The sequence below is a fragment of the Cryptomeria japonica genome, chromosome 3 (genome assembly GCF_030272615.1).
Source record: "Cryptomeria japonica chromosome 3, Sugi_1.0, whole genome shotgun sequence".
NCBI classification, from domain to species: Eukaryota; Viridiplantae; Streptophyta; class Pinopsida; order Cupressales; family Cupressaceae; genus Cryptomeria; species Cryptomeria japonica.
This window is the reverse complement of record NC_081407.1, coordinates 975437221-975464667: the sequence shown is the minus strand read 5'-3', so window position 1 is coordinate 975464667 and position 27447 is coordinate 975437221. Positions and strand designations below refer to the sequence as shown.

At 36.3% G+C, this 27447-nt stretch overlaps 1 protein-coding gene across 3 annotated transcripts in view; it reads right to left on the bottom strand.

Moving 5' to 3' along the window:
• LOC131078378 (uncharacterized) overlaps positions 1 to 26960 on the bottom strand; it is a 49554-nt gene extending 22594 nt beyond the window's left edge. Inside the window, exons 1-3 of one of the 3 annotated variants that reach the window (XM_058016053.2) lie at positions 26446 to 26960; positions 26181 to 26240; positions 3830 to 3893 (exon numbers count right to left, since the gene is read on the bottom strand). In XM_058016053.2, coding sequence (XP_057872036.1) covers positions 3830 to 3893; positions 26181 to 26240; positions 26446 to 26767 — 446 coding nt within the window. In that variant the 5' untranslated portion in view covers positions 26768 to 26960. Of the gene's footprint in view, positions 1 to 3829; positions 3943 to 26180; positions 26241 to 26422 lie in introns of all 3 variants that reach the window. The other 2 variants (XM_058016054.2, XM_058016052.2) reach the window with 2 other exon arrangements.
• Positions 26961 to 27447: the final 487 nt, after the last annotated feature.

The window sequence follows — 27447 nt, the reverse complement described above, 5'->3', positions numbered from 1 at the left end:
CTTGTAGATGAGTGCAAGAAATCCTTCTCCCCAACCATTTTTCCTTTAGAATGTCAAAAATCCAAAAGAGATGAAGGATCTTGATTAATTAAATATATTGTTGTGTTAAGCACCTCTGCCCAAAATTCCTTGCCTAAACTTGCATTAGAGAGTATACTCCAAGCCCTCTCTAAAATAATTCGATTCAACCTGTCAGCTACACCATTTTCTTGAGGGGTGAATGGAAGAACCTTGATAAGTTGGATGCTATTATTTGCACAATAATTATCAAACTCCAAAGAGCATAACTCTCCCCCATTATCTGTTTTTAAACATTTTATTTTATTCTCCATTTGATTCTCAACAATAGCTTTGAAATTTTTTTAATTTACTAAATACTTTTGATTTCCTATTTAGCATATAAATCCACACTTTGTGAGTGCAATCATCAAGAAAAGTGACAAAATAATTTGCTCCTCCAACAGAGGTTGCCTTCAAGACCAAACACATCTAAGTGCACGAGCTCCAAGGGCTTTGTCTTCTTGTCATGTTTGGTCTTCAAAAAGCTGGTCCACCTTTGTTTTCTATAGATACAATGCTCACACAACTCCAAATCAATGGATTTCAAACCTGGAAATTGATTCCTTTTGAGCATGATTTCAAGTCCCCTCTTGCTCATATGCTCAAGCCTCTTGTGCCAAAGTTCTATCTTGCTATCCACAACCGCCATCGCAGCTCCCACTTTAGCGAGGTTCTCTAGCACATATAAAGTACCCAATTTGTTGCCTCTTGCAACCACTAAGGCTCCTTTGGTCACCTTCCAAGAGTTTGAAGAAAAGGCAATGTTGCATCCTTGAGCATCAAGTTGTCCTACAGAAATCAAATTACTTTTGAGTTTAGGAACATGTCTCACATCCCACAATAGCCGCTTATTTCACTCTACCAAGTTTGCCTTCATGATAGTTTTTGAAAGCTTTCCGCATGGAGTTGAGTCCAACACCCACAAATCTGTTGTAGTTTCACTTATTGGCAAGACCAAAGCACCTTCATCTTGTTCGTATGTGGTATTAACTTCGTTGTCCTTTGATTGATTCTATACTTTCTTGTATGACCAACAATTCTTTTTGGTGTTTCCTTTGCCACAAAACCAGCAACCTCCATTTCTTCCTCTAGACTTAGATCTGCTTGCAGATTTTGATATCCTCCTATTGTTATTTCTGCCTCTATCTTGATGCCTCCCTCTATTGCCAAAAATCAAGGCATCACCCAATGAGGTTCCTTGATTGTTCCTCCTCATGTCTTCACTAAAAAGAGTCCCAGCAACATCATCAAATTTCAATGTCCTTGCCAGATGCCAAATTGCTGATTGCCATTACTACTCCTTCCCAACTCTTCAATAGAGAACACAACAATAAAATAGCTTTGATTTTATCATCCAAATTTATGCTCACCCAAATCAATTGGCTAATTAAGGTATTGAATTCATTGAAATGATTCGACATATTGCCTCCTTCCTTCATCTTCAAATTATGCAACTTCTTCATGAGGGAAATTTTGATCAAAGCTGAAGCCATTTCATACACATCAGACAGTTTATCCCACAATCCTTTTGATGTTGTTTCTGCTGAAACATTATATAAAACGTTGCCGGATAGAGAGAGGATGATGATTGCTCTTGCCTTCTTATCCAACCTCTCCCACTCCTCATCAGCCATCGTATTTGGCTTCTTGGCTTTGCCTTCCAACGTAAGTGAGAGGTATCCTTTAATCAGCAATGATTCTGTTTGCATCCTCCACAATCCAAAATTCTATCCTTAGAATTTTTCTATTCTCCATTTATCCACATCTTCCATGTTTCCGGAAATTCTTCACCAATTTTCCATCAGCTTCTTCATCGAGCTCTGATACCAATTGTTGAATATGAAGTGCGAATAAACCAATTGACAAAATCAGAAATAAAGAATGAAAGACAAACAAATTGAGACACGAAACACCAGATTTACGTGGTTCACCAATTTGTCTACATCCACAGGGAGCAGGGGAAATCTATGTATTAATATCTAAGATTTGTTTACACACAGCAGCAAAGTAATTGCTTCAGCAAATGAATACAAAAAGACTACATTATCCATAACTTTATCCATCTCCAAGAGAAGTCGAAAAGACAAATAATCGGAGGGAAAAAGAAGTGAGTCCATTGGACTTCACATAACTAACACTTACAATCCCTTCAAAATTCGCTAATATTTATTTAAATTTTATTAAAATTTCTGAACAAAGCTTTGTCTGTAAAAAGTAAAATTCTACTCATCAAAAATAAAGTGTACCTAGAAGGAATTTCATAATCACATAAAAAGTTGTGAATTATATGTGTGTGTTTGTATGTAATAATCTCAATTATAATGTGTGTGTGTGTGTGCAGTAAAATATATATGCATTGGAGTCAAATGGGCTGAGCTCAAGTGGTAAACTGTTGGAGCTATCATAATGAAGAGTCATGTCCATGTCCCCTAGAGACATGCCACATGCTTAAAAAGTATGAATATTGAATGATAAATTGAGTAAACTACCACATACAATTCTATGAGCAAGGCTGAGTGCAAGTCCTGGCTAAATTTAACAAAAGAGATGCCTCTTAGCCATGGCATCTATGCCAAATGGCACCTTCTAAGGGGAGTTTACCAATAAAAGATATGCATACCGATTACAATATTATTAATGTTGATATGATGCAATGCATTGTGAGATTGCAATGAACTATGTGGTAATCTTAGTTATGCAATATATATGAAGTTAGTTATTTTATAATTAGTTTTTGCATACACAAAATCTAATTGAATTGGCAAACTGGACCTTAAAAGTTTAAGGACATTCATTTTCCTAGACATCTATTGCATTCCATTTTCCTTAAAAAATATTACTAGCATAGCCCTTTCAAAGTCTACTATATTTTGAATGTAATGGGAAAAGATGAAGAACCATATACAGGTTCAATGAGAGAATGATATGTGACCACAGGTTAAGATGCTGCCATTGAAAAGCCAAACTGAATATAATGAAAATCCTTAGGTTACTATTCACATGTTACATTTGAAATTGGGGCAAACAAAGCAACACAAACCTCATATATAAAAATCTTATGCACTCCTTGCACACTGACCCCTAGTAATCGTCTCCTATGTTGAAAATCGGTTCTTGTCTCAAAGACACATATGGGGACACCTCTAGATAACAAGAGACTTCAGATGATGTTTCCTATTAGTCTCCAAATGTCTTCCAAAACCATCTGTCAAAATTGGGAAACTTCCTATAGAACACAACATTTCAGAGACTTCAGATGGCGTTTCCTGTAGAGTTCCATAACATCTGTACATATCAGTGATCCCTCCTCCTTCCTTTCTAATCCAATCTTCACAACAAAGGCAAAGTTCACAACATTTCCTCCAAAATTAAGGCCAAAACAATATGTTAAAACTTTCGTCCCTACTTTCTCAATTGCTGCCACTATTAGCTACCTATTGAATTTAAAAGAAAACACCACAGGAAGGAGGGAGCAATACAAAATCACTAATATGATTGCATCAAATCCCAGCATTTTTCTTTTCTACAAATGTGATGAAGTTTAAGTAAATAATAAACTAGAACATGTGCCAATGGTGAAGAGATAGCCTTTGTGGTGTAAATGGTGAAAAATGTGTATGCCTATGTGATCCTAATTTGTGGCAGCCATAAGGTAAACACAAGAAATGAATCCAACCAGAATGATTGATGTATTATAATTTAAGAAATAGAGCCTTCAACTGTATTATATATTAATTGGTATAGATTTAAAGGGAACTAAAAACTTCACCTTTCTGCTGCTCGAACTGCAATCCTGCCAGCAATGCTTCTCACCTTATTGGACTGAACATTTTCTGTTCCATCAGATGATTTTGGAATCCCAATAATTAGTTCATCTACCTCCTGAATTCACCAATCAAAATCCTCATCATATACATACATTTAGATGGATCCCCCTAAAGACATATTGGAATAAAGAATGTGTCGGGTATCTAACATACATGAAGTAGAAGATGAAAGTTCAAAATGCTTTTCTTGTTAGCATCCCCTCTATACAGTGATAGACACAATTACACATATATTTGATATCAAACAAAGCCTTCTGAAATTTATTTCTAAAACAATTCCAATCATAACCTAGGATGAAAAGAAAGCAAACAAAGCCTGAAGGAATTTATTTTTAAAACTATCTTTCCTCTAAAAAAATTTATTAGAATATCTAATTATATTTTAGTCACTTATATTTAGTTCTTTTATTAATGGTCACTTAGCTTTTTATCTTTTTAGTTCATTAAGTGAAACCATTGCTTCTTTTATAAGAACGAATAGTTTGCTTTTTAGGTTTTGACTTTTTAGCTTTATTTAGCGTCTTAAGCTTTTTAGCTTCATGTTGAAGCTTTGGTTTTACGGTTCATTCTTTTTAGAACACCGTCTTATAATTCCTTTATATACGGTTGTATATTCATCATGGAATTAGAGAATGAAAATTAAAAAATTTCGAAAGTTTTTTTTTAAGAGATTTTTTAAAAAAAGTCTCTTTTCTGGGATAGGGTTCGTGTTGAAGATTTTTTGCAGGCCGCAATTTTTTTATTCTGGTCGTGTTTTTTTCTGAGGTCTTGTTCAAGGGTTTTCTCTTTCAAACATCGCAGGTTTGGCTTACTGTTTTTTCCATTGGTGGCATGACATTCATCAAGGTTGTCTGAAATTTATTGGTGCCCTTTTCATCTTTTCAACCTACAATTTTCATCGGGGTTTTCTACTATTTCGTGGTGCCATTTTTTGGCTTTTCGAGGGTTTGCAGTGTCGGCGTTTTTTGGCATCTTCTTGAGTTTTTTCCGTCGCGATTTTTTTTGCATTTTTGGCGGCTGCACGATTTTGTGGGTCGCTTTTTTTATTGGCATCGTGTTCTGCGCAATTTTCGCGACTTTTCTTGAGCATTATTTGTTGGGTTTTGTGTGGTGACCTGCGGATTTTCTTACACCTAGGGTCTTCTGCGATTTTTTTTTTTGTGATTTTTCAAGCCTACGAACAGTTTTTTCGTGCACGATTTTTCTCTGTGTGCCCTACTTCTCCCGCCAGTGCCTAGGGTTATTGCCAATGCCCTATTTTATTTTTTTTATCAGAAAAATCATCTTTTTTTACTATTTTTTTAAGAAAAAAACATATTTTATTTGCAAATTATTATTTTTCTGATTTTTTTCAGAAGAATTACAGGTTTTAAATTTGCAGAAAATTTTAATTTCTGGGTTTTTTCAGCAAACCTCAGAATTCACGCATTGGGATTCGTGCCTCGAATTTCATTTCAAGATTTCAAATTCTTTGTGCAGTTGTTTCTATTCTGATTTTTTAATCAGCTTCTTCTATCTAATTTTTCGTGCCTTCACAAGATTGACCTCGTTCAACCTTAATTTCCGTGATGGCATCTTTGACCAATGTCATGTTGGAACACAGTCAAAAGTTCAACGGCCACAACTACAACACCTAGAAAGAACGCATGTTGACCATTTTTCAGTATCATTGCCTTGATCACATTGTTTTGGGCAAGGCTTCTCGTCCTACAGCATCAGGTTTAGACCAGGATAAATTTGATGAGCACGCTCGAGAGGTTGTCATGCTCATCAAGTTGTCTATCACAAATGATCAACTCCCTCAGGTGCCTTCAAGTAAAACAACTAAAAAGATTTGGGATCTCTTGAAGGATCTTCATGAAATGTCCGACAAGAGTTGAGCTTTCTTTCTAAAGAATATGTTGCTTTCTATCATGATGGATGAAAAGACATCTATCCAGGCACATCTTATGAAGATCAAGGACATCCATGACCAGTTGCAAGCTATTGGCCATACCAGGGCTGAAGAGGCTATGGTAGTGATCACACTGAAGAGCCTTCCCAGATCCTACGAGCATTTCATTGATACGCTCAATATCACTTCTACTAGTGTTGATCTGAAGTTTCCTAATCTATTGTAACATGCTAAACGAAACAACATGCTAAAATGAAATAAAGCATTTGAACATAAATGTAACATGCTAAAACAAATATAACTGTTAACATGAACATTGCAACTTAACATATAAAGGAAGAGTTTTTTTTTTTGGAGTATGAACAAATATCTGAAAGTAACTAGCTCTAACTAGCTTTTACTGAGAATTGCATCATAATGAACTTAACTTTTGATTTTCCCAGGTTTTATTGGATGTATTTTAATGTATATATCTGATTCAATCTGATACTTGCATTCTTGGAATTCTATGTGTTCTCAAATTGAATAACATTATACTATATATATTCCTTTGGAGAGGCATGTCCTTGAATGGACATGTCTCTCCTTTAATTATAATAATTTAATCAATATTATAATGTTTCATCAATCAATTATTAATTTAGAATAATATAATAGATTAATATTGAATATTAGATTTTATATGATTAATAATAATATAATAATATAACATAATAATATATTATTATTAATCAACATATATTATATGTATTCTAAATGATCATTCGACTGAAGCTACAAACATTAACACTCCCTCTTAGCTAGGGAGGATGATCAGACATAATGTGTAGTGATCTCCCATGTCAACACTTATGGCCCTCGCCATAGCTACACAAAACATAATTAACACTCCCTCTTAGCTAGGGAAGATAAAATCAATGCAAATGCATTAAGTCTAGATTAATTATGGAATAGAGAAAATATTATCTCACTATGATATCAGGAAGTATGGTATAAACAAGAATATCAAGGCACGTGATATTCACCATAACTCAAAAATATCATCTCATAATATTGGGAGTATTTGCATCAACCATATGATGCTCATCACAGGGGACCATAGTCTCAAGGTGTGAATTTGCCTCCGTCGGCGATTCTATTCACAAGATCTTGCGTGGATTGCCTCTGTCAGCAATTCTATCCATAAGCTCTTGTGTGGATTGCCTCGGTTGGTGATTCTATCCATGAGCTCTCACGTGAATTGCCTCAGTCGGCGATTCTATCCACAAGCTCTTACGTGGATTGCCTCAATCGGCGATTCTATCCATGAGCTCTCACGTGGATTGCCTCAGTCGGCAATTCTATCCACAAGCTCTTATCAGTTTGCCTCTGCAGATGCGAAGACCAAGCAATTATATCTTCTACGTTCACCACATGTATCGTATGTAATTTTATTCAACAAGGGTGGCAGATATATATCATTTGTCTTCATTGGATCGTGCCTCCACAGGGGGTCGCGATCCTATGTGGAACCACATGGTTCCACATAGGGTCGTGACCCCTGTGTGGAGCCACGATCCTTCTACACCGGCGGGATTACTTAAACCAAACATAACAATAACAAACTAGTATGTTAGTTTAATACTAAATTAAATCGCAAGTATAAAATCGAATTTTCTGGGCGCTAAAACAAATTACGATTTTAGAGTTACGACTAAGACTAAATTTAACACTCCCTCTTAGCCTTAGGAGTATAGACCTAAAACTTAATTTAGCTCAACACTAATCTCATGATAATTACATCACCTAGGTGTAAAGAATCACCCTGTGATTCTAAGGATATACTCACTTTGATATCCCTGTTTTAAGTATCAGCCTGTGATACTAAGGATATACTCACTTTGATATCCCTGTTATAGTATGTGCACTGACATTAATCCACTTACATAATGTCTACTATAACTTATCATATTACTGATATTTAAATCGTCTGATTTTCAGTTTATATGATCTTCCAAACATTTATAAGATCGTCACCTTACAATGTTAAAATACAAGTGTTCGTTAACTAAAGAATCGTCATCCTTTAGGAATGAACACAGGGAAAGGTTACATAATTCATGTACTCAAGTAAATGACCAAGAAGTTTACATAATTTTAGACATCAATTACATTTTAACCATACCAAGATACCTCCTGAAGTGATCAATTTTCACTCTTGCTAGGGGTTTGGTGAGAATGTCAGCTGTCTGATCTCCTGTATTGACATATTCCAATCTTATTACCTTTCTCTCTGTCATGTCTCTTACATATTGATATGGGATCTCAATGAGCTTGGATCTATCATGGAAAACTGGATTCACTGAAAGTTTAATGCAGCTCTGATTGTCACAATGAATGATAGTAGGCTTCAGACTTCCACCAAACAGTCCTACTATCAATTTCCTCAACCATACGGCTTCCTTAGCTACCATGGATGCAGCTATATATTCAGCTTTTGTGGAGCTATGAGCTACAGATGATTGTTTTCTGCAAATCTAAGATACCATAGTTGATCCCAAGCTGAAACAGCATCGTGAAGTGCTCTTCCTGTCTATCACGCTTCCAACCCAATCTGAATCAAAGTATCCATGTAGGTTCAATGCAGTGTGTTCATAATGCAGTCCATAGTCCAAGGTACCTTGAAGATATCTCAATATATGCTTTACTGCAACCAAATGTATTTCTTTGGGTTCAACCATGTGTTGGCTGAGTGCATTTACTGCATAACATATATCAGATCTGGTATTGACTAGGTACATTAATGATCCAATAATCTATCTGTATAATGTTGGATCTACAAATTTGGAATCTGCTATAGCTTCTTTTAGTTTATGTAGGTTTGTTTCCATAGGAGATGATATTGGCTTACAATTCATCATTCCAAATCTCTTCAGAATGTCAATGGTGTATTTACCTTGATTTAGATAAATACCATCTGGTTTTTGCCATACTTCTAATCCAAGGAAATAATGGAGTAGACCTAAATCCTTCATCTCAAACTCTGAAGCTAGTTCTTGTTTGCATTTTGCAATGAGATGATCTTCGCCTATAATTAATAAGTCATATACTTATAATATGAGTATCAACATTTCACCTTTGATTATTTTGAAATACAAATTTGGATCAGCAATGTTCTTAGAGAAACCTATCTCTAATAAGTAACTGTCAATTCTTTCGTACCATGCTCTGGGAGCTTGTTTTAATTCATATAGTGCTTTCTCTAACTTGCATACATGTGTTTTAGCATTATTTACCTCATAAGTGTTTCACCTTCAATAGTGAAAATCCCTCTCAATCACTATGATCGAAATTGTCACAAGTTGACTGAACCATCTTCTCCCTCTGAAGCTCAAGTTCTTGTATCAACCTCTTGTCCTCTTTTGAAATGTCAGACTCCCTCTGCATCTGGTCTCAATCATCAATTTGTTTATAAGCATCAATTTATTTCTCCCTTTAATTCAATTTTATTGTGCTTTCATCCTTAAGTTTAAAACATTTCCTTTCATAAGGTGAGCCCATATAAGAAATATCACGCATGAATCATCTCTCATCATAATTCCCTTTGAATGATGTAGAACATTTTCATAATTTTGATCAACACTTTCATTATGATCTGCCACACACAGTCGTTAATAACTTTTGCAATTTACCAAGTTTATCCAATCTCTTCGGTGAGATGTTAGAAAAGCTAATTACAAACATTTCCTCCAAGTTATAGCGAGATCCAACGGTTAAAACAAAAGTTATGACATTTTTCCCAAAACTGCTAACCCTAGGTAGGGTTTCAAGTGACATGCACCAAAGTCGTCATATCTTGCACAAAACTGAATCAAATTTGATGAGATAAACATATTTGAAAACTAGAAACACAGATCTTTCCATCCATATATTATAGTCCTCATTTTGAGGCCAACCAAGGGCCATACAATGGCATATTTCAGACTGAAAATTCTAAAAAAACTGAATTCTCCAACCCTCTCCAACCTCCAAATTAAACTTCACATCCCTGAGCTCTAATACCATTTTGATTTTCCCAGGTTTTATTGGATGTATTTTAATGTATATATCTGATTCAATCTGATACTTGCATTCTTGGAATTCTATGTGTTCTCAAATTGAATAACATTATACTATATATATTCCTTCGGAGAGGCATGTCCTTGAACGGACATGTCTCTCCTTTAATTATAATAATTTAATCAATATTATAATGTTTCATCAATCAATTATTAATTTAGAATAATATAATAGATTAATATTGAATATTAGATTTTATATGATTAATAATAATATAATAATATAACATAATAATATACTATTATTAATCAACATATATTATATGTATTCTAAATGATCATTCGACTGAAGCTACAAACATTAACATTAACCCAAAACATGAACGGAAGATATGAAAGTATTTAACACATTGCATTAAAATGAAGAGAGAGGGTTTAGAGAGTACATTTCATCTGATGCTAACATTATGAACTTCATAACTTTATCAACATACCAGTGAGGAGGGAAAGTATCATCAGGGCGCTTTTCCGCCCAACCACGGACTTACGAGTCCCCCGTGCCATATCCAACTAGATTGGCCCGACCCTTCGCAGGGAGGTAACGGGAAGTGGAACTCAATGCCATCTAAGACTTGGTGTTTAGGACCTACACATGCTAGTCGGCCATACACTATGGGTAACCCCCAACTAGTATGACGATCCGGACTAGAGGTGTATCTGGTACTAATGATCTAACGGTAGCTTGAACTAAGCAGCACCACCTTGGCCAAGGTTTAAACATTGCAAGCATGAATTAGCGTGCTATTAATGATCACCACCCTTCTCGGCATAGGTCTAGGGTCAAGTAGGTTCAACTAAACTCATTTAGGAACTATGACCAAACATATGTTTAACATTCATTTGTTATCAGCACTAGTACTCTTAAAAGTTACTGTTTATTTCTTCTCATTCATTTTTGCAAAGATTTGCAATGATACCACTAAATCCCTTAAATGAGAAAGTAGGGGGCATAAGAGCCGCCAGTTGTACATCCAACTCATAAGTATGGAATGTAAACCATGCCTGACATGTCTTTGTTGTCCTAGCATCTTGAGAGTATTCTTTCAATGGTGATGCTATCTGCATCGAGGTACAGCGGTGACCTTCTACCCACTACCTTCCTAGTCTAGGGTATTAGTTTTATCATAATCAAGGGATGGTAAATCCCAAACAATAGGACATCCTTGCTGCTGTTTTGACTTTTCAGACTTAGATAATCCAGAAATAACTCAATTAAGAGGTAGAAATCTTCTTATTTCAGGTCTTAGGAAGATCACCCTCTCTAATCTGAGAGGTATGCTTGAAAACCTTTTACTAGTTTACTCTGTTGATTATCAGTTATAATCTATACTGATATATGCTTACAAGTATATGTTAATGTACATATACAAGTATACATAAGTATAAATACCTTCACGTATATGTTAAGTATTACCAGTTGCTTCAACTAGCTGATTACCAGTTGTAACCATACTAATATACACTTACCAGTATATGTTAAAGTACATATTAAGTATTATCAGTTGTTTCAACTAGCAGGCATTCTTATTTAAACAAAAGTGACAAACAGTTCCTATTCAAGGATTTTCTTGTTTAGCTTCTCTTAGTCATCAAAAAGACTGCTACTACAGTCTTTGGTCTTAAAACAGTGGAATAATTTCACAACTAGTCATAAAAGTATGTGCTGAGTAGAAATTATTTTTAAAAGCTCAGATAGTTCCAACATACCCACTGAATTCATAATGATATAGAGATTTTGCTGCTAAGGCAGAAGCTGAAAGAAGATTTATAACAGAATTAAATGTATATTTCCTTTTATTTGCAGCATACCCAAACCCTACTCAGTATTCATAAGAAATAACATTAGGCCGGTTGCTATTAAATGTTTTAGCAGAAAACAGTAACAATTATACTCTTTATACTGCAGAAGGGTTTAACCTTATACCATTTTCAAAGCAATTCTCTATACTTGCTCCAAATTGAGCATACTCCAGAGATAACAAGATATACCAGGGAGTTTTTAGAAATCCCTTTATTTTTTTTTAAATTTATCCAATACTTTAAACAAATCGCACATAACAGATATATCTCGGTATTTCTCTTTTTTTTTCATTTTCATATCACTATATTTTGAAACTTAAGAAGCAATGAATGGAATTTAGAACAAAATCGCAGGGTTTTAGCCAGAATACATGACCTGGTGTATTTATAGAAAAAGAAATATCTGAAGGATGCTTCCCAACGTTGTTCCTTACAGCAAACCCTCCGTTCTAGAGACGCAAAGTAGAAAACGAAAAATTGCAGAGCATCAAACTTTATTTCCTCGGCTGCCAAAACTAAGAGAATGAATCGTTCAATCCCCCCAAATTAGCTTATGTATTTCCAAGCACGTTTTTCCCTTTTGCAAAACGCCCTAATACCAGGCTTGAATCCCAAATCCGCCTTAGGAAGGTCACTCTATGCATGCTTGCTTCCTCACGGGGTTTGTGTTTTGGCTTCTTGGAGAAGACTTTCATATTCACACCCAAAAAATGACCAAGACTTAATTCATTTTTTTGATATATGAAATCTTCATAAAACAAAACGTTTTATCTAACACCAAAACGCTTTATTTTGGCCAATAAAAATATCATAACCAAATAATATTAGAAGTTTAATGAATTGCACTAAAAAGGGGGGGGAATAAATGTTTAATATCCTTATTACCTTAAGTCACTAATACCTTTAGCGACAAAAGGATGTGTCTCTTTTTTTTTAAATTGAACTTTACCTTTTGCTAGAATTTTGTAAACATTTTTATATTTATGTATACGAATATATATGCCCTATGTATGCATGCCTATGGGAGCACGTATACTGTCGGGTATACGTACTCTCATATACATGCTATGCATAAGATATATATATTGATATATGTAAATATATAAATATATTAACATGATAAAACATGGGCCTCTGTGAAATTTAAATAATAATTAATTAAATAATTAAAAATTCAATAATAATAGTAGCGAAACACCACGAAAACAAAGTCAATAACCTAGGGTTGAGAACCCTAAATCTCTACACGGACCAACTCTGGTTACCTGACGCACAGACTAACGCAGTTTGACAAGGTCAAACATGAGACTACCAGCTCAGGGTTAGGGTTTTAGATGGCATTAGTTCTTTCTTCTCTTTACCTCCCAACCTGATGATACTTTTCCTCCCTCCATGGAGGACGACGATCTCCTGCACACACTTGGCCAATTTAACCGTTCGATCAAAATCTTTTCCTATTCTGACATTTCATAAATCATTGACAAAAGTAAAACATCATGTCATAATGTTAACTATCAAGTCATCAATTTACCAATTATGATTCATCAAATCATCATTCTAAGCATAGTTGACATCATTCAAATATGCATGAACATCTGAGCATATTCGTTCAAATTAAAACATGAAAAACTAGGGCACGTTAAACATCTTGCAAGTATAGCATAAATGCACTAGGGCAAACGGATGTAACATCTATGCAACAAGCTTCTACAGCAAGGATCAATGGAAGCAGCGCTAGTTTGTGCACTAAACAAGCCTTCACAACCAAAGCTTTGGATAAGAACAAAGGTAAAGCTCAGTCCTTCCAGCAGAAAGGACAAGGTCAAGGTCCACCTTAGTAGTCTTCGAAGAAGAAGAGCTTACAATGTAACTATTGTCATCAGTTTGGCCATTTGGTGAAAGATTGCAGGAAGTTGATAGCACCCCAGCAATTTAAATAGGGAGGGTCCAAGTAAAAGGCCAATTCTGCCACGCATCCTAATCAGAAGGAATCTGCCTTCTATGCGTTCATGGCCCAAAGCCCATCTGATGATGTGCAATCATCAGCCCGATACATTGACTCTAGAGCCTCTCGGCATTTCACACATCGTCCGGATTGGTATACAGAATACATGCCTTTCACTGATTCGGTGATCTTTGGAGGAGGCGAGGAGTATACTATTGTCGGCAAGGGCAACATTCAGATTTCATCTGGTGGGAGGGATTTGATATTTCTCAATGTATGCTTTGTACCTAGTATGAAGCTCAATCTATTGTTTGTCACTCAAATTATGCAGCATTCTCCGCAGCCGGATGTCATCTTTGGTTTGCACAAGTGCAGCATTGTTGACAGGGAGACTCACACTACAATTGTTGTTGATATTGAGGATCATGGTCTTTATAGACTTGTTGAGTCTGGTGGTTCTCAGGAGCTCACCATGGCAGCTAGTAGTACTTCCATCAGCACTCTTTGTCATCAATGATATGGGCACCTGAATGTTCACTATCTCTCTCAGTTGATTCGGGAGGATTTAGTTGTAGGATTACCTAAGATTCAAACTCAGAATTAGGAGTTTGCAGAGCTTGTCAAGCTGCAAAGCAGCATAGGACTCCGTTTTCAGATTGAGACGCTTGGAGAGCATCCAAGGTCTTGCAGCTCATTCATGCAAATATCTGTGGTCCCATGAATACTCCATCAGTCACTGAATACAGGAATTTTCTATTGTTTGTTGATGATTTCAATAGATGCATGTGGGTGTATTTTCTCAAGCAGAAATTAGAGGTGTTCGACATGTTTCAGAAGTCTAAGGACTTAGTGGAAAAAAAGTCTGGCTATCAAATAGTCACTCTTCGGACTGACAATGGAGGGGAATTTTGTTCTACAGATTTCACCAACTTTTGTGCATCACATGGCATTAAGCATCAGCTTACCACACCTTACATCCCTCAGCAGAACGGTGTTGTTGAGCAAAGAAACCATATAGTCATTGAGATGGCTCGGTCTATGTTGGAGCATAGAAATGTTCCAAAGCAATTTTGGGCAAAAGCAATCTTCACTGCAGTCTATCTTCTGAATGGGTCTCCCACAAAAGCCATTAAGAAGATGACTCCAGAGGAAGGTTGGTCTGGCAGGAGGCCCAAAATCAGTCATTTGAAAGTTTTTGGCTCTACAACTTATGTTTGGATTCCAGATACCAAGCGCACCGCTCATTTATGCAAATATCTGTGGTCCCATGAATACTCCATCAGTCACTGGATACAAGAATTTTCCATTGTTTGTTGATGATTTCAGTAGATGCATGTGGGTGTATTTTCTCAAGCAGAAATTAGAGGTGTTCGACATGTTTCAGAAGTTTAAGGACTTAGTGGAAAAAGAGTTTGGCTATCAAATAGTCACTCTTCGGTCCGACAATGGAGGGGAATTTTGTTCTACAAATTTCACCAACTTTTGTGCATCACATGGCATTAAGCATCAGCTTACCACACCTTACACCCCTCAGCAAAACGGTGTTGTTGAGCAAAGAAACCATATAGTCACTAAGATGGCTCGGTCTATGTTGGAGCATAGAAATGTTCCAAAGCAATTTTGGGCAGAAGCGGTCTTCACTGCAGACTATCTTCTGAACGGGTCTCCCACAAAGGCCATTAAGAAGATGACTCCAGAGGAAGCTTGGTCTGGCAAGAGGCTCAAAATCAGTCATTTGAAAGTTTTTGGCTCTACAACTTATGTTTGGATTCCAGATACCAAGCGCACCAAACTGATTCCAGGAGTCAGAAATTGATGTTCACTAGCTATAGTGACAACCATAAGGCTTATCGATTGATTGATGTAGACACTAATCATCTCATATTTAGTTGAGATGTAGTATTTGATGAAGAGCAAGGGCCTTTTCAGCCTTCTCCTGTTTTGAGCACTGAGGATCAACCTCCAAAGGCTACAGATATGGGTGTTCGCCTTCCCTTAGCTCCACCTAATGGGAGGGATTCAGTTGACTCTACAGTTGTGGGGTCTCCTAGGCATGACATTGCGCCACCTAATTTTCCTCGGGACCATCTGGATCCACATCCAAATGAGCTTGCTCTAGATATTCAAGGTAATCTTCATCCTACAACAAATGTTAGTACTTCTACTCTACGACCTAAGTGGTGGGCCCAGACCATTGGTGATCTTCATGATAATGAGCTCATTGAGGCTAGATCAACTAGAGGCAAGAGCAAGCAAAACAAAGTTAATTTTGCTCTTATGGCCAACATTCACAATATTTATGAGCCTCAAACATATTCAGAGGCTAAAGGTGTACCTGAGTGGGAACAGGCTATGGCAACTGAACAACATAGTCTTCTGAAAAACAACATTGGGGTATTGTCAGATCTTCCTCCAGGGAAGAAGCCCATTGGCTGCAAATTGGTGTTTAAAGTCAAGTATAAAGCTAATGGAACCCTTGATAAGTACAAGGCTCAGTTAGTAGCAAAAGGGTTTTCACAAAAGGAGGGCATTGACTATGAGGAAACATTTGCTCCCACAGCCAAGATGAGTATCATTTGGCTTGTCCTCGCTCTATCAGCTCAATTAGGATGGAAAGTCCATCAAATGGATGTCAATCCTCAATGGTGATTTGCAAGAAGAAGTCTACATGACGCAGCCTCTAGGTTTCAAGGTTGTCGGTAAAGAACACCAGGTATGTAGACTAGTCAAAGCACTCTATGGCCTCAAACAGGATCCTTGTGCATGGTACATAAAAATTGATAAGTATTTGATTGATCAAGGCTTTCAGAGGAGTCCTTCCGATCCCAATTTGTATGTCAAGCATACTGATGATGATATTCTATTTCTAGTCATCTATGTTGATGATCTCATCATTACTGGCAATGCAGCACATTTGATCAAGCAGGTCAAACAAACTTTGTGCAAGAATTTTGATATGACAGATTTGGGACTTCTCCATTATTGTCTCAGTGTAGAGGTTTGGCAGACTGATAGCCACATATTCATTTCTCAATCAAAGTATGCCAAGAGCCTACTGGATAAATTTTGGATGCAAGATTGCAAACTTGCATCTACACCTATGGAGATAGGGTTGAAATTATCAGCCAAATCAAATTCACTTGTGGTGGATGAATCTTCATTCAGGCAACTAGTGGGCAGCCTCATCTTTCACACTGCCACTAGACATGACATGAGTTATGTTGTGAGCTATATTTCTCACTTCATGTCAGCCCTAAAAGTTGAACATTGAGTTGTAGCGAAGCATGTACTAAGGTAAGTGAAGGGCACTCCTGATTTTGGCATTTTGTACAACAGAAGCAAAGATCCTAGGCTGGTTGGTTTCACAGACTCAGATTGGGCAAGTTGTGTCGATGACAAAAAGTCAACTTCTGGGTATGTTTTTAGCTTTAGTACAGGTGTAGTCACATGGACCAGCAAGAAGCAACAGGCGATAGCTCTTTCATCGATTGAAGCAAAGTATCAGGGAACTGTTAAGGCAGCATGTGAAGCAATTTGGCTACGTAGGATGCTTGCAGACATGTAAATGTCTCAACCAAGACCTACTCCCTTGTTTTGTGATAATCAAGGGGTTCTGGAATTAGCCAAAAATCCAGTCTTCCATGAGCAGGCCAAGTATGTGGAGCTTCATTGTCATTTCATCCACAAGCATGTTGAAGATGGATAAGTGATATTACAGTACATTCCAACAGAAGATCAAACTGCAGATATCCTCACCAAGTCTCTGAGCCCGGCAAAGTTTGTCAAATTTAGAGGGCAACTTGGTGTAGCAGATAGAATGACTATTAAGGGAGGGTACTAGAATATTTTTTTATATTTTAGTCACTTATATTTAGTTCTTTCATTAATGGTTGAAACGCTATGAAGATGGAGATTAGCATTAACCAATAGGAAATCATGTTAGTAACAAGCTTTCAACCATAAGCAAAACATGAAAACAAATCCATCTAAAGCATTATCAAAGAAGATTAACACAAGAAGCTAGTTAGGAAATAAATAAAACAAAACATGAATACTACTCCCTCATGATGCTCTCTATGCCATGGCTCTTCCTTGTCCTCCTCCTCTCCAAGATCCTGCTACTATGTGAAGTATGCCTTCAGCTTGAGCACTAGCACGAAGGGATGTCAAATGGAGGATGGCAGATGGTTGATTATGTCAAGTGTGGATGAGGATGCAAATGAAGTGTTAATGTAAACTAGCATCTCCAACTAGTGGAAGAGCTAAAACATCATACAAATCATTCAAAATCTAAGAAAAATAACAATGCACGGATAACTCTTTTGTGTGTGTGTGTGACAATGAAAAAATGAGCTCTATTTATAGGCAAAATGGGCAAATGAAGGGTTGAGATTGAGTTGATTGAGGAAGGGTTAGAATTGCTTGAGGAAGTGTTGATCCTCAATCCATGTGCTCTCTTTTAAGCCAATCACATGTCGACAAGTGTCAACAAGGGAAGGCTTGAGAGGAGAGGGGGTCAAAGCATTAAATGCTTGAAGACTTGAAGGAAGCCATTAAAGGCTTAAAGACTTTAAGGGAAACCATTAAAGGCTTGAGAAGACTCTAGAATGAAACCATTAAAGACTTAAAAACTTTAAAGGAAGTCATTAAAGGCTTGAGAAGACTCTAGAATGAAACCAGTAAAGGCTTAAAGCCTTTAAAGGAAGACATTAAAGGTTTGAGTTGATGGGCTTTGGATTAACCTTTGGTTTAGGAATGTGCAAACCATTAAAGGGTGATTAGGCTAATGATAGGGATTTTAGAAATGATTAGGAAGAGGGTTAACTTGCAACTTGCATTTTCTAGAAGATGCAAGTGGGTGAGGGATTTAGGAATTTAAATAAATATTTATTTATTTATGTTAAGTTTATAGTCTCAGACGAACGTCGCACAGTAACGATCGTACTGATTGCATATTTGTTAGCAGACTTAACTAACAATACTTAGACATAAACAAACATCCTAAGTATCTCTTCAATTGTTGACGCCAATGTTGGGTAGGATCGTGACTCCACACAGGGGTCACGACCCTATGTGGAACCACGATGGTTCCACATAGGATCGTGACTCCCTGTGGAGGCACGATCCAATATGTGAATGATATATAGATGCCAAACATGTTCCCTGCAGATGTAAAAGAAAAGATAATAGAGTATAGGCGACCAATATACGGATAAATACGAAACTCCATACTGACATTGCCAAAGATTCATTTTATTACATATAGTAATAAAATCACTGCAGAAATCACTCACAGATATATGTAATTTGCAAACCAACAAAGGCAATTCAATAGAAGAATAAAATCGAATTAACAACATATAGAGATCAAAGAACTGATTAAATAAAACTATTCTAACAGTCTGTTTAACATTTACATGGTATCAGAGCTAACTATTCAAAGATCCGAACAGACTAAGGGAGAAGTTTACAATTAAACAAAGACTCATTAAAATGGCGCACACAATCAGATTCGAAGACAGACTTGAAGGAGCAGCAAATTTTGCATCTTGGAAAGTCAGAATTATGATCGTGCTAAAAGAGAACAAAGTAGACAAATTCGTGAAAGAAGACAAACCTGAACCCGAGGCTAAACCAGAGAAATCTATATGGACTGAAGGAAATGATAAAGCAGTTAAAATCATTATCGACGCAGTTAGAGATCATATAATACCAATTATATCAAAACATGATAAAGCATATGAAATGTACAGAACCTTAGAGAAGACGTATGAAATAAACAATACGAGCAAAACCCTAGCTCTAAAAAGACAATTAAACCACATAAGCATGAATAAAGGGGAATCAATGAATTCATATTTCATGAGAGTAGGTTTTCTAAGAGATCAACTACAAAAACTTGATTATCATGTCGAGAAAAGGGAACTATCAATGATTACTCTAGATGGATTGCCTAATTCTTGGGAATCATTCAAACAAGGCATAAATGCAAGAGATAATTATATAGAATTTGACCGACTAAGGGAAGACTGTCTTCTAGAAGAATCAAGGCAAATAAAAGGGGGCAATCATAAAACTAAAAATCAGGATCTTCACATTCTCAATACTGACTCTCATAAGAAAGGTAAGAAGAAAAACTTCAAGAAAAGAAAATTTCACCATGGGAAAAGTAAGAGAGACATGTCAAAAATTCAATGCCACAGATGTGATCAGTACGGACACATGTCATTCAATTGTCCTAACAAAGTAAAACAACAAGCATCATTCACCGAAGTAGGGAGGAAGTCAGAAATTGAATCTAAGAAATTTGTATTCTACTCTACACTTTCAAGTCAAGCTTCAAACAAATCTACCACTTGGGTGATAGACAGTGGATCGTCAAGGCATGTCACTCGATTCAAAGAATCACTAGACTCAATGGAAGAGGAATCTAATGAGGAGGTAACGATAGGAGATGATTCTGCACATCCGGTAAGAGGTGTCGAAACATGCACCATAAAATTAAAGTCTGGAATCTCAGTTCAACTCACCGGAGTACTATTTGTACCAAGAATCAAAAGAAACCTAGTTTCTATTTCTGCGCTTGAAGATAATGGATATAGGGTCTCATTCATAGAAGGAAAGGTAATGGCATGGCCAAAATCATCCACCTTCAAAAGAGCACAAGTGATTGGTTACAGACAAGGTCATCTATATGAATTGTGTAATGAGCCAAATCAGACTTTATTTCATGAAGTCACAAATCAAACGGAAATTTGGCATAGAAGACTAGGGCACTTACACTTTCGCGCTCTACCCTCTATGGAGAAATTAGTCATAGGACTACCTAAATTAAATCAAATTCATTCAGGCACTTGTAAGGGATGTGCACTAGGGAAAAACATTAAAAGCTCATTTCCCTGTAGCTCTAGAAGGACTAAGGATGTTTTAGAACTAATTCACTCTGATTTATGTGGACCTATGTCTGAACCATCAATAGGAGATTCATTATACTATGTAATATTTGTAGATGATTTCTCTAGGAAAACTTGGATTTATTTTCTTAGAAGCAAGGAATCTGAAGAGATACTTAGAAAATTTAAAGAATTCAAATCTATTACAGAAAACCATTCTGGTAGAAAAATCAAAACACTAAGGACTAACAATGGTAGGGAATACACTTCAGACTTATTTAAAGAATTCTATAAAGATGCTAGGATTAAGAGGGAGTTCACAGTACCCTATAATCCTCAACAAAACTGGGTTGCAGAAAGAAAGAATAGAACAATGGTAGAAGCTGCAAGGGCTATGTTATTTGATCAAAACTTAGAAATTGCACTTTGGGGGGAGGCTTCTAAAACAGCTGTATATATTCAAAACAGATGTCCTCACTCTCATATCATTGACAAAACTCCTGAAGAAGTCTTTACTGGAACTAAACCTGATATTAGCCATCTCAAAATATTTGGATCTCCTGTCTATATTCATGTACCCAAGGAGAAAAGAACTAAACTAGAACCCACTGGGCAGAAAGGGATTTTTGTAGGATATAGTGAAACTTCAAAAGCCTACCGAATATACATCCCTGGTCAAAGACAAATAGAATTAAGCAGAGATATCATATTTGAAGAAGATGTAGCTATTAACAAAACAAGAAGTTCCATTACACATGAAACTTCAACCAACTCCATAAATTTGGAGGAAGATTCTATTTTTGAAACATAGAGGGAGCATCCTGAGGAAAACACATTGGGACAAAAGAACACTACTACTGAGAACCCCAGGAAAAGACCACTATGGGCCACCAAAACAGTATAGGAAGCAGAAACCTATGCAGCACCAAGAGGAACAGTTAGGGAAAGCAAAAGACCTTCAAGATTTTCTAGCTATGTGACTCTAATGTCAGAAATCATAAATGTTGAACCCTCAAATGCAGAAGAAGCCCTTAAACAACAAGTATGGAAGAATGCCATGATAGAGGAATATCAATCTATCTTAAAAAATGATGTATGGAAAATTGTGCCTAGACCTAAAGAAAAATCAGTTGTATCCTCTAAATGGCTCTTTAAAATCAAGCATGCTGCTGATGGCAGTATAGAAAAACACAAGGCAAGATTTGTTGCTCGAGGCTTCTCACAGAAGGAGGGAATTGATTATGAAGAAACATTTGCACCTGTTGCTCGATACACTTCAGTCAAAACAATCCTAGCTACAACAGCATCTAAAAGATGGACAGTTCATCAAATGGACGTAAAAACTGTGTTTTTGAATGGGAAAATTGAAGAAGAAGTATATCTAGAACAACCTGAAAGATTCGAGGTAAATAATGCAAAAACACATGTATGCAAGTTAGAAAAAGCACTATATGGATTAAAACAGGCTCCCAAGGCATGGTACGAAAGAATTGACAGTTACTTATTGGGAATAGGTTTCTCTAAGAACATTGCTGATCCAAATCTGTATTTTAAGACAGTCAAAGGTGAAATGCTGATGTTGATACTATATGTAGATGACTTATTAATTACAGGAGAAGATCATCTCATTACAAAATGCAAACAAGAACTAGCTTCAGAATTTGAGATGAAGGATTTAGGATTACTCCATTACTTTCTTGGATTAGAAGTATGGCAAAGACCAGATGGTATTTATCTAAATCAAGGTAAATACACCATTGACATTCTAAAGAGATTTGGAATGTTGAATTGTAAGTCAATGTCATCCCCTATGGAAACAAATCTTCATAAACTAAAAGAAGCAGTAGTAGACTCTAAGTTTGCAGATCCGACATTATACAAGCAAATTATTGGATCACTAATGTACCTTGTCAATACCAGACCTGATATATGTTATGCAGTGAATGCACTTAGTCAACACATGGTTGAGCCCAAAGAAATACATTTAGTAGTAGTAAAACATATATTGAGATACCTTCAAGGTACTCTGGATTATGGACTTCACTATGAACACACTGAATTGAACCTACATGGATTCTCTGATTCAGATTGGGCTGGAAGCGTAACAGACAGGAAGAGTACTTCTAGATTATGTTTCAGTTTGGGATCAGCTATGGTATCTTGGATATGCAGAAAACAATCTTCTGTAGCCCAGAGTTCTACAGAAGCTGAATATATAGTTGCATCCATGGCAGCAAAAGAAGCAATATGGTTGAGGAAACTGATAGTAGGATTATTTGGTGAAAGCCTAAAACCTACAATCATTCATTGTGACAACCAAAGCTGCATTAAACTTTCAGTCAATCCAGTTTTCCATGATAGATCCAAACACATTGAGATTCCATATCACTATGTAAGAGATATGACAGAAAGAAAGGTAATAAAGTTGGAATATATCAATACAAGAGATCAGATAGCTGATATTCTCACCAAACCTCTAGCAAGAGTGAAAATTGATCACTTCAGGAGGCTTCTTGGTATGGTTAAAATATAATTATTGATATATATATAAAGATGTTTAATTATGTAAACTTCTTGTTCATATAAATGAGTATATGAAATTTATAATCTTTCTTGTGTACATTACTAAAGGATGACGATTCTCTAGTTAACGAACACTTGTATTTAAACATTGTAAGGTGACGATCTTACAAATGTTTGGAAGATCATATAAACTGAAAATCATACAATTTGAATATCAGTAATATGATAAGTTATGGTAGACATTATGTAAGTGTATTAATGTCAGTGCACATACCATAACATGGATGTCAAAGTGAGTATATCCTTAGTATCACACGTTGATACTTCACACCTAGGTGATGAGATTCTCATGAGATTAGTGTTGAGCTCAGTTAAAGTGATATGTATTAGGCCTATTCTTCTGAGACTAAGAGGGAGTGTTAAGTTTATAGTCTCAGACGAACGTCGCACAGTAACGATCGTACTGATTGCATATTTGTTAGCAGACTTAACTAACAATACTTAGACATAAACAAACATCCTAAGTATTTCTTCAATTGTTGACGCCAATGTTGGGTAGGACGTGACTCCACACAGGGGTCACAACTCCCTGTGGAGGCACGATCCAATATGTGAATGATATATAGATGCCAAACATGTTCCCTGCAGATGTAAAAGAAAAGATAATAGAGTATAGGCGACCAGTATACGGATAAATATGAAACTCCATACTGACATTGCCAAAGATTCATTTTATTACATACAATAATAAAATCACTACAGAGATCAGTCACAGATATATGTAATTTGCAAACCAACAGAGGCAATTCGATAGAAAAATAAAATCGAATTAACAACATACAGAGATCAAAGAACTGATTAAATAAAACTATTCTAATAATCTGTTTAACATTTACAATTTAAATGTGAGAGATGGGATTAATTAAACAAATATGCTTTATTTATTTAATTAATTGTCTGAATTTGGTTAAGTGAATTAAATTAAATAAATTGAATAATTTATTTAATTAATAGAAGAACATAGTTAGGATGAATTGATTAAATATTAATTTAATTAATAGTTGAATGATGGTTAAATAATCAAATAAATATCAAATATCTATTTAATTAAGTGGACAAAAATGGGTGTCTACAATAGTCATTTAGCTTTTTAGTTCGTTAAGTGAAACTATTGCTTCTTCTATAAGAACACATAGTCTGCTCTTTAGATTTTAGCTTTTTAGCTTTATTTAACGTTTTAAGTTTTTTAGCTTCATGTCGAAGCTTTAGTTTTACAGTTCGTTCTTTTTAGAACACCGTCTTGTAATTCCTTTATATGCGGTTGTATATTCGTAATTAATTCATTCAATTACTTTTCAAAATTAACACACATACCAATAATTTTCGAAAAAGGGCATTAAAATCATCCCATCTCATAAAAAAATGTTCAAAAAGTATTCTAAGAGCCTGCCATAATGGAAATTGCATAACCTCCAACTTCTGCATTATATTTTTGTCTTCATTTTGGTGTTCATTTCCCTAGTATGTTTTAGGCTCGTCTAAACCTATTTCTTGCCCTCTTGGTGGTCACAATTTGACAATACAAGCTCTCCAGACCCTAACTAAACACCCCTAGGCACCTCCTAAAAGCAAAGATTTGTTGCATGAAGGATCACCTACACCCTTGAGTGCTCAATCCCAATTCCATAGTGCCCATGGGCACACCTGACCTTGCGAAGTGAAAAATTTAAACATTCCATGAGTGTTTTATCCCTAACCCTAATTAGGTTTTTGTCCACGCAAACCTATAGTAACCTTTATTTGGTGAAGCCTACTATCAATGCACTCATACACCTCTCCAAGGGTAGATTCATTAGCATCCCCATATCTCATGACTATGAAGACTAGAGCAATGATGGAGGTAATATATTTCATCAGCCCAAAAAATGTCCGGTGATTGAAAACTCTTGTCAATAACACACTTCATTGAATAGATGCAGTCATCCTGGTTGCTGTCACTGCAGTGCATCTGATTTCTGAGTACAACGGTGAGAAAAATGAGGTTTAAGCAATGCTTTGACTCATAAGTTGCATGCAGACTGAAGTATCTGAATCAGATATACTAAAGGAGATCAAAATGGTTGAAAAATTACAGTCAGTTGATAAGCAGGTAAAGGAAAAAATGGATCTGCTTTTTAGTAGATTCTAGTAGAACAGTGAGGGGTTTTACGCTTTTCAAGGACACAATGGAACTTCTACCTATCTGAAATTGCAAGAATAGCAACTTGGAAAAGCCATCCACTTCTCATTTACTAAGGATGAGAGAACACTTCAAGGAAGAAGGTAGGAAAATAATAGTCATCCACTATCTAAGTAGCATTTGTGGGACCGAAAGCCTTTTTATTGAGGATGTATAATCAGAATATATTCCAAGTACCTTGGACATCCATCGAGACAAAATGATCAGAGCGGAACTTGTTTGCAATGCTGTCCTAACTGCCCATGGCCCTTCATTTTAGTTCAGCACTCACATGGGACTAAGAATAGGCGAAGAGACAATTCGTAGCCTTCGGGTTAAACTTGTGAATTCTTAGAACACTCACTGATTCTTCATCCCAGACACGTGGGAGATGAGAGGAAGCATTCCATCGAGAGTGGTACTCACGAGAAGAGCTGGAAGGTAAAGGTATTCTTTTAGACCATCACTAAGGAAACGCCAATTCGGTGATTGAGAACGTTCAGCTGGAAGCTCACAACTAGATTGTTTTCTTGTTCACCTTACATCAACAAGGTGTGCATACCCTAACCCTATTCCTCCTCCATGAAGTACACATCTTCACTATTATGTAAAAAATTGTTTTATAAGGCATTGGCTAGCCAAACTACAGGAAGATTTATTTCCAGTTATGTTAATACATTGCTCAAATTTTATACTGCTGGATTTTAATCTTATGACCAGGTTCCCAACTTAACCTTACGATGCCAATTGTTGCAAAAGCATATGATTAAGTCAAAGCAGCCTTAAATTTTATTTTTTTCTAAAAGAGAAATAGTTTTACTGCGGGAAACAACAATGTATCTTTCTAGATATATTGGTTGGATTCAACCTTATGACCATCTCTAAATTCAACTCGAAAAAACAAATGAAAATCGCCTGCTTACCTCTTTTTCGGCTATCTCTATGAGCCGACGCTCCAATGGCTCTCCTCGCATTTCCAAAACCTAGAGCCACCAATAAGTGCCAGTCAGTAGAGAATTAATGCATCACCGCTAGGAGTTCAAATCATTGCTAATGATGAAAGATATGCATAATTCACTAGTATTAGGGATTTAGATTGTTGGGAATGTTGAAAGTACGCATAATGAACAGTGTCTAGGATTTTAAAATTTGGGGTAGGCGTTACAGAAACGGGGCGAGGTGCATAACCATTGCTGACGGCAACCCCTGTTCTGGCCAGCCCCAGGTCTATGCCCAAGCTGAACCCTCCGCTCCATGAACAGTTCTGCTTCATTCTGTATGAATTGCATTGAAGCTTCGGCTCTAGTTTCACTTGTTCCACTATTTTCACCTTCTTCTTGACCTCTTGTTTAACTGGTTCTGCTATTTTCTTCTCCTGTTCCTTACTACTGCTAGCTATGCATCTCACACCAACTGTTGTACTCTTCCTACATCCGTTTTCACGATTCCCCGGAAAAATTGAAGGTAAGGAGTAGCGCGAAAATAGCGAGTAATGACAGTAAACTGCCATGGATTGACAGTTCTATATCATTTCCATGGATGGAGAGTCTCTACAGTCGGGATAATTAATTTCAAATATTTAGAGCTGAATGGCACTCTAAATCCCTCCCTCCACCAGTTTTTTAGAATTTTCCTGTCATTTAAGGCTATGGTCGTGAAGAGGTTGCTACCGAAACTTTCTACGGGTGTTGCTGAAGGAATTGAGGTGATCTTATTGAGCAAATTTTTTAAAAATCTTTATTTAAAAGAGTGTAAATGAATCTTTTTATAATCTACCCTATTGGGTTAAAGATGATCTATATTATATGGAATTACTTTTTACATATGGCTATGAATTTGTGACCTCTCTTTCAAGATTACAAGTTCTTTATCATTAAGTTGAGATAAAAACAATGTCATGATATTGTAAGATACCAAAACATAACAACAAACCCTTAAACATCGAGCTCATAACAAGATTGAAACAAGGCTTACATTCAATCAAAAGTCTACTAGCATGGCCTATTGTAAACACCTAAAATTGACCTAGCACCTACAAAGCAAAACTTTACTTTCTGGATCGAAGAAGCAAAGGGGAAATTTAGGGTTAAGGCGAAAATTAGGTGGTTATGGCAGCAAAGGGAGACAAGAAGATGCAAGACACTTTTTGCAGAGCAGAGAAAGAGACTGGAAGCCACCAAGATTGGCTTG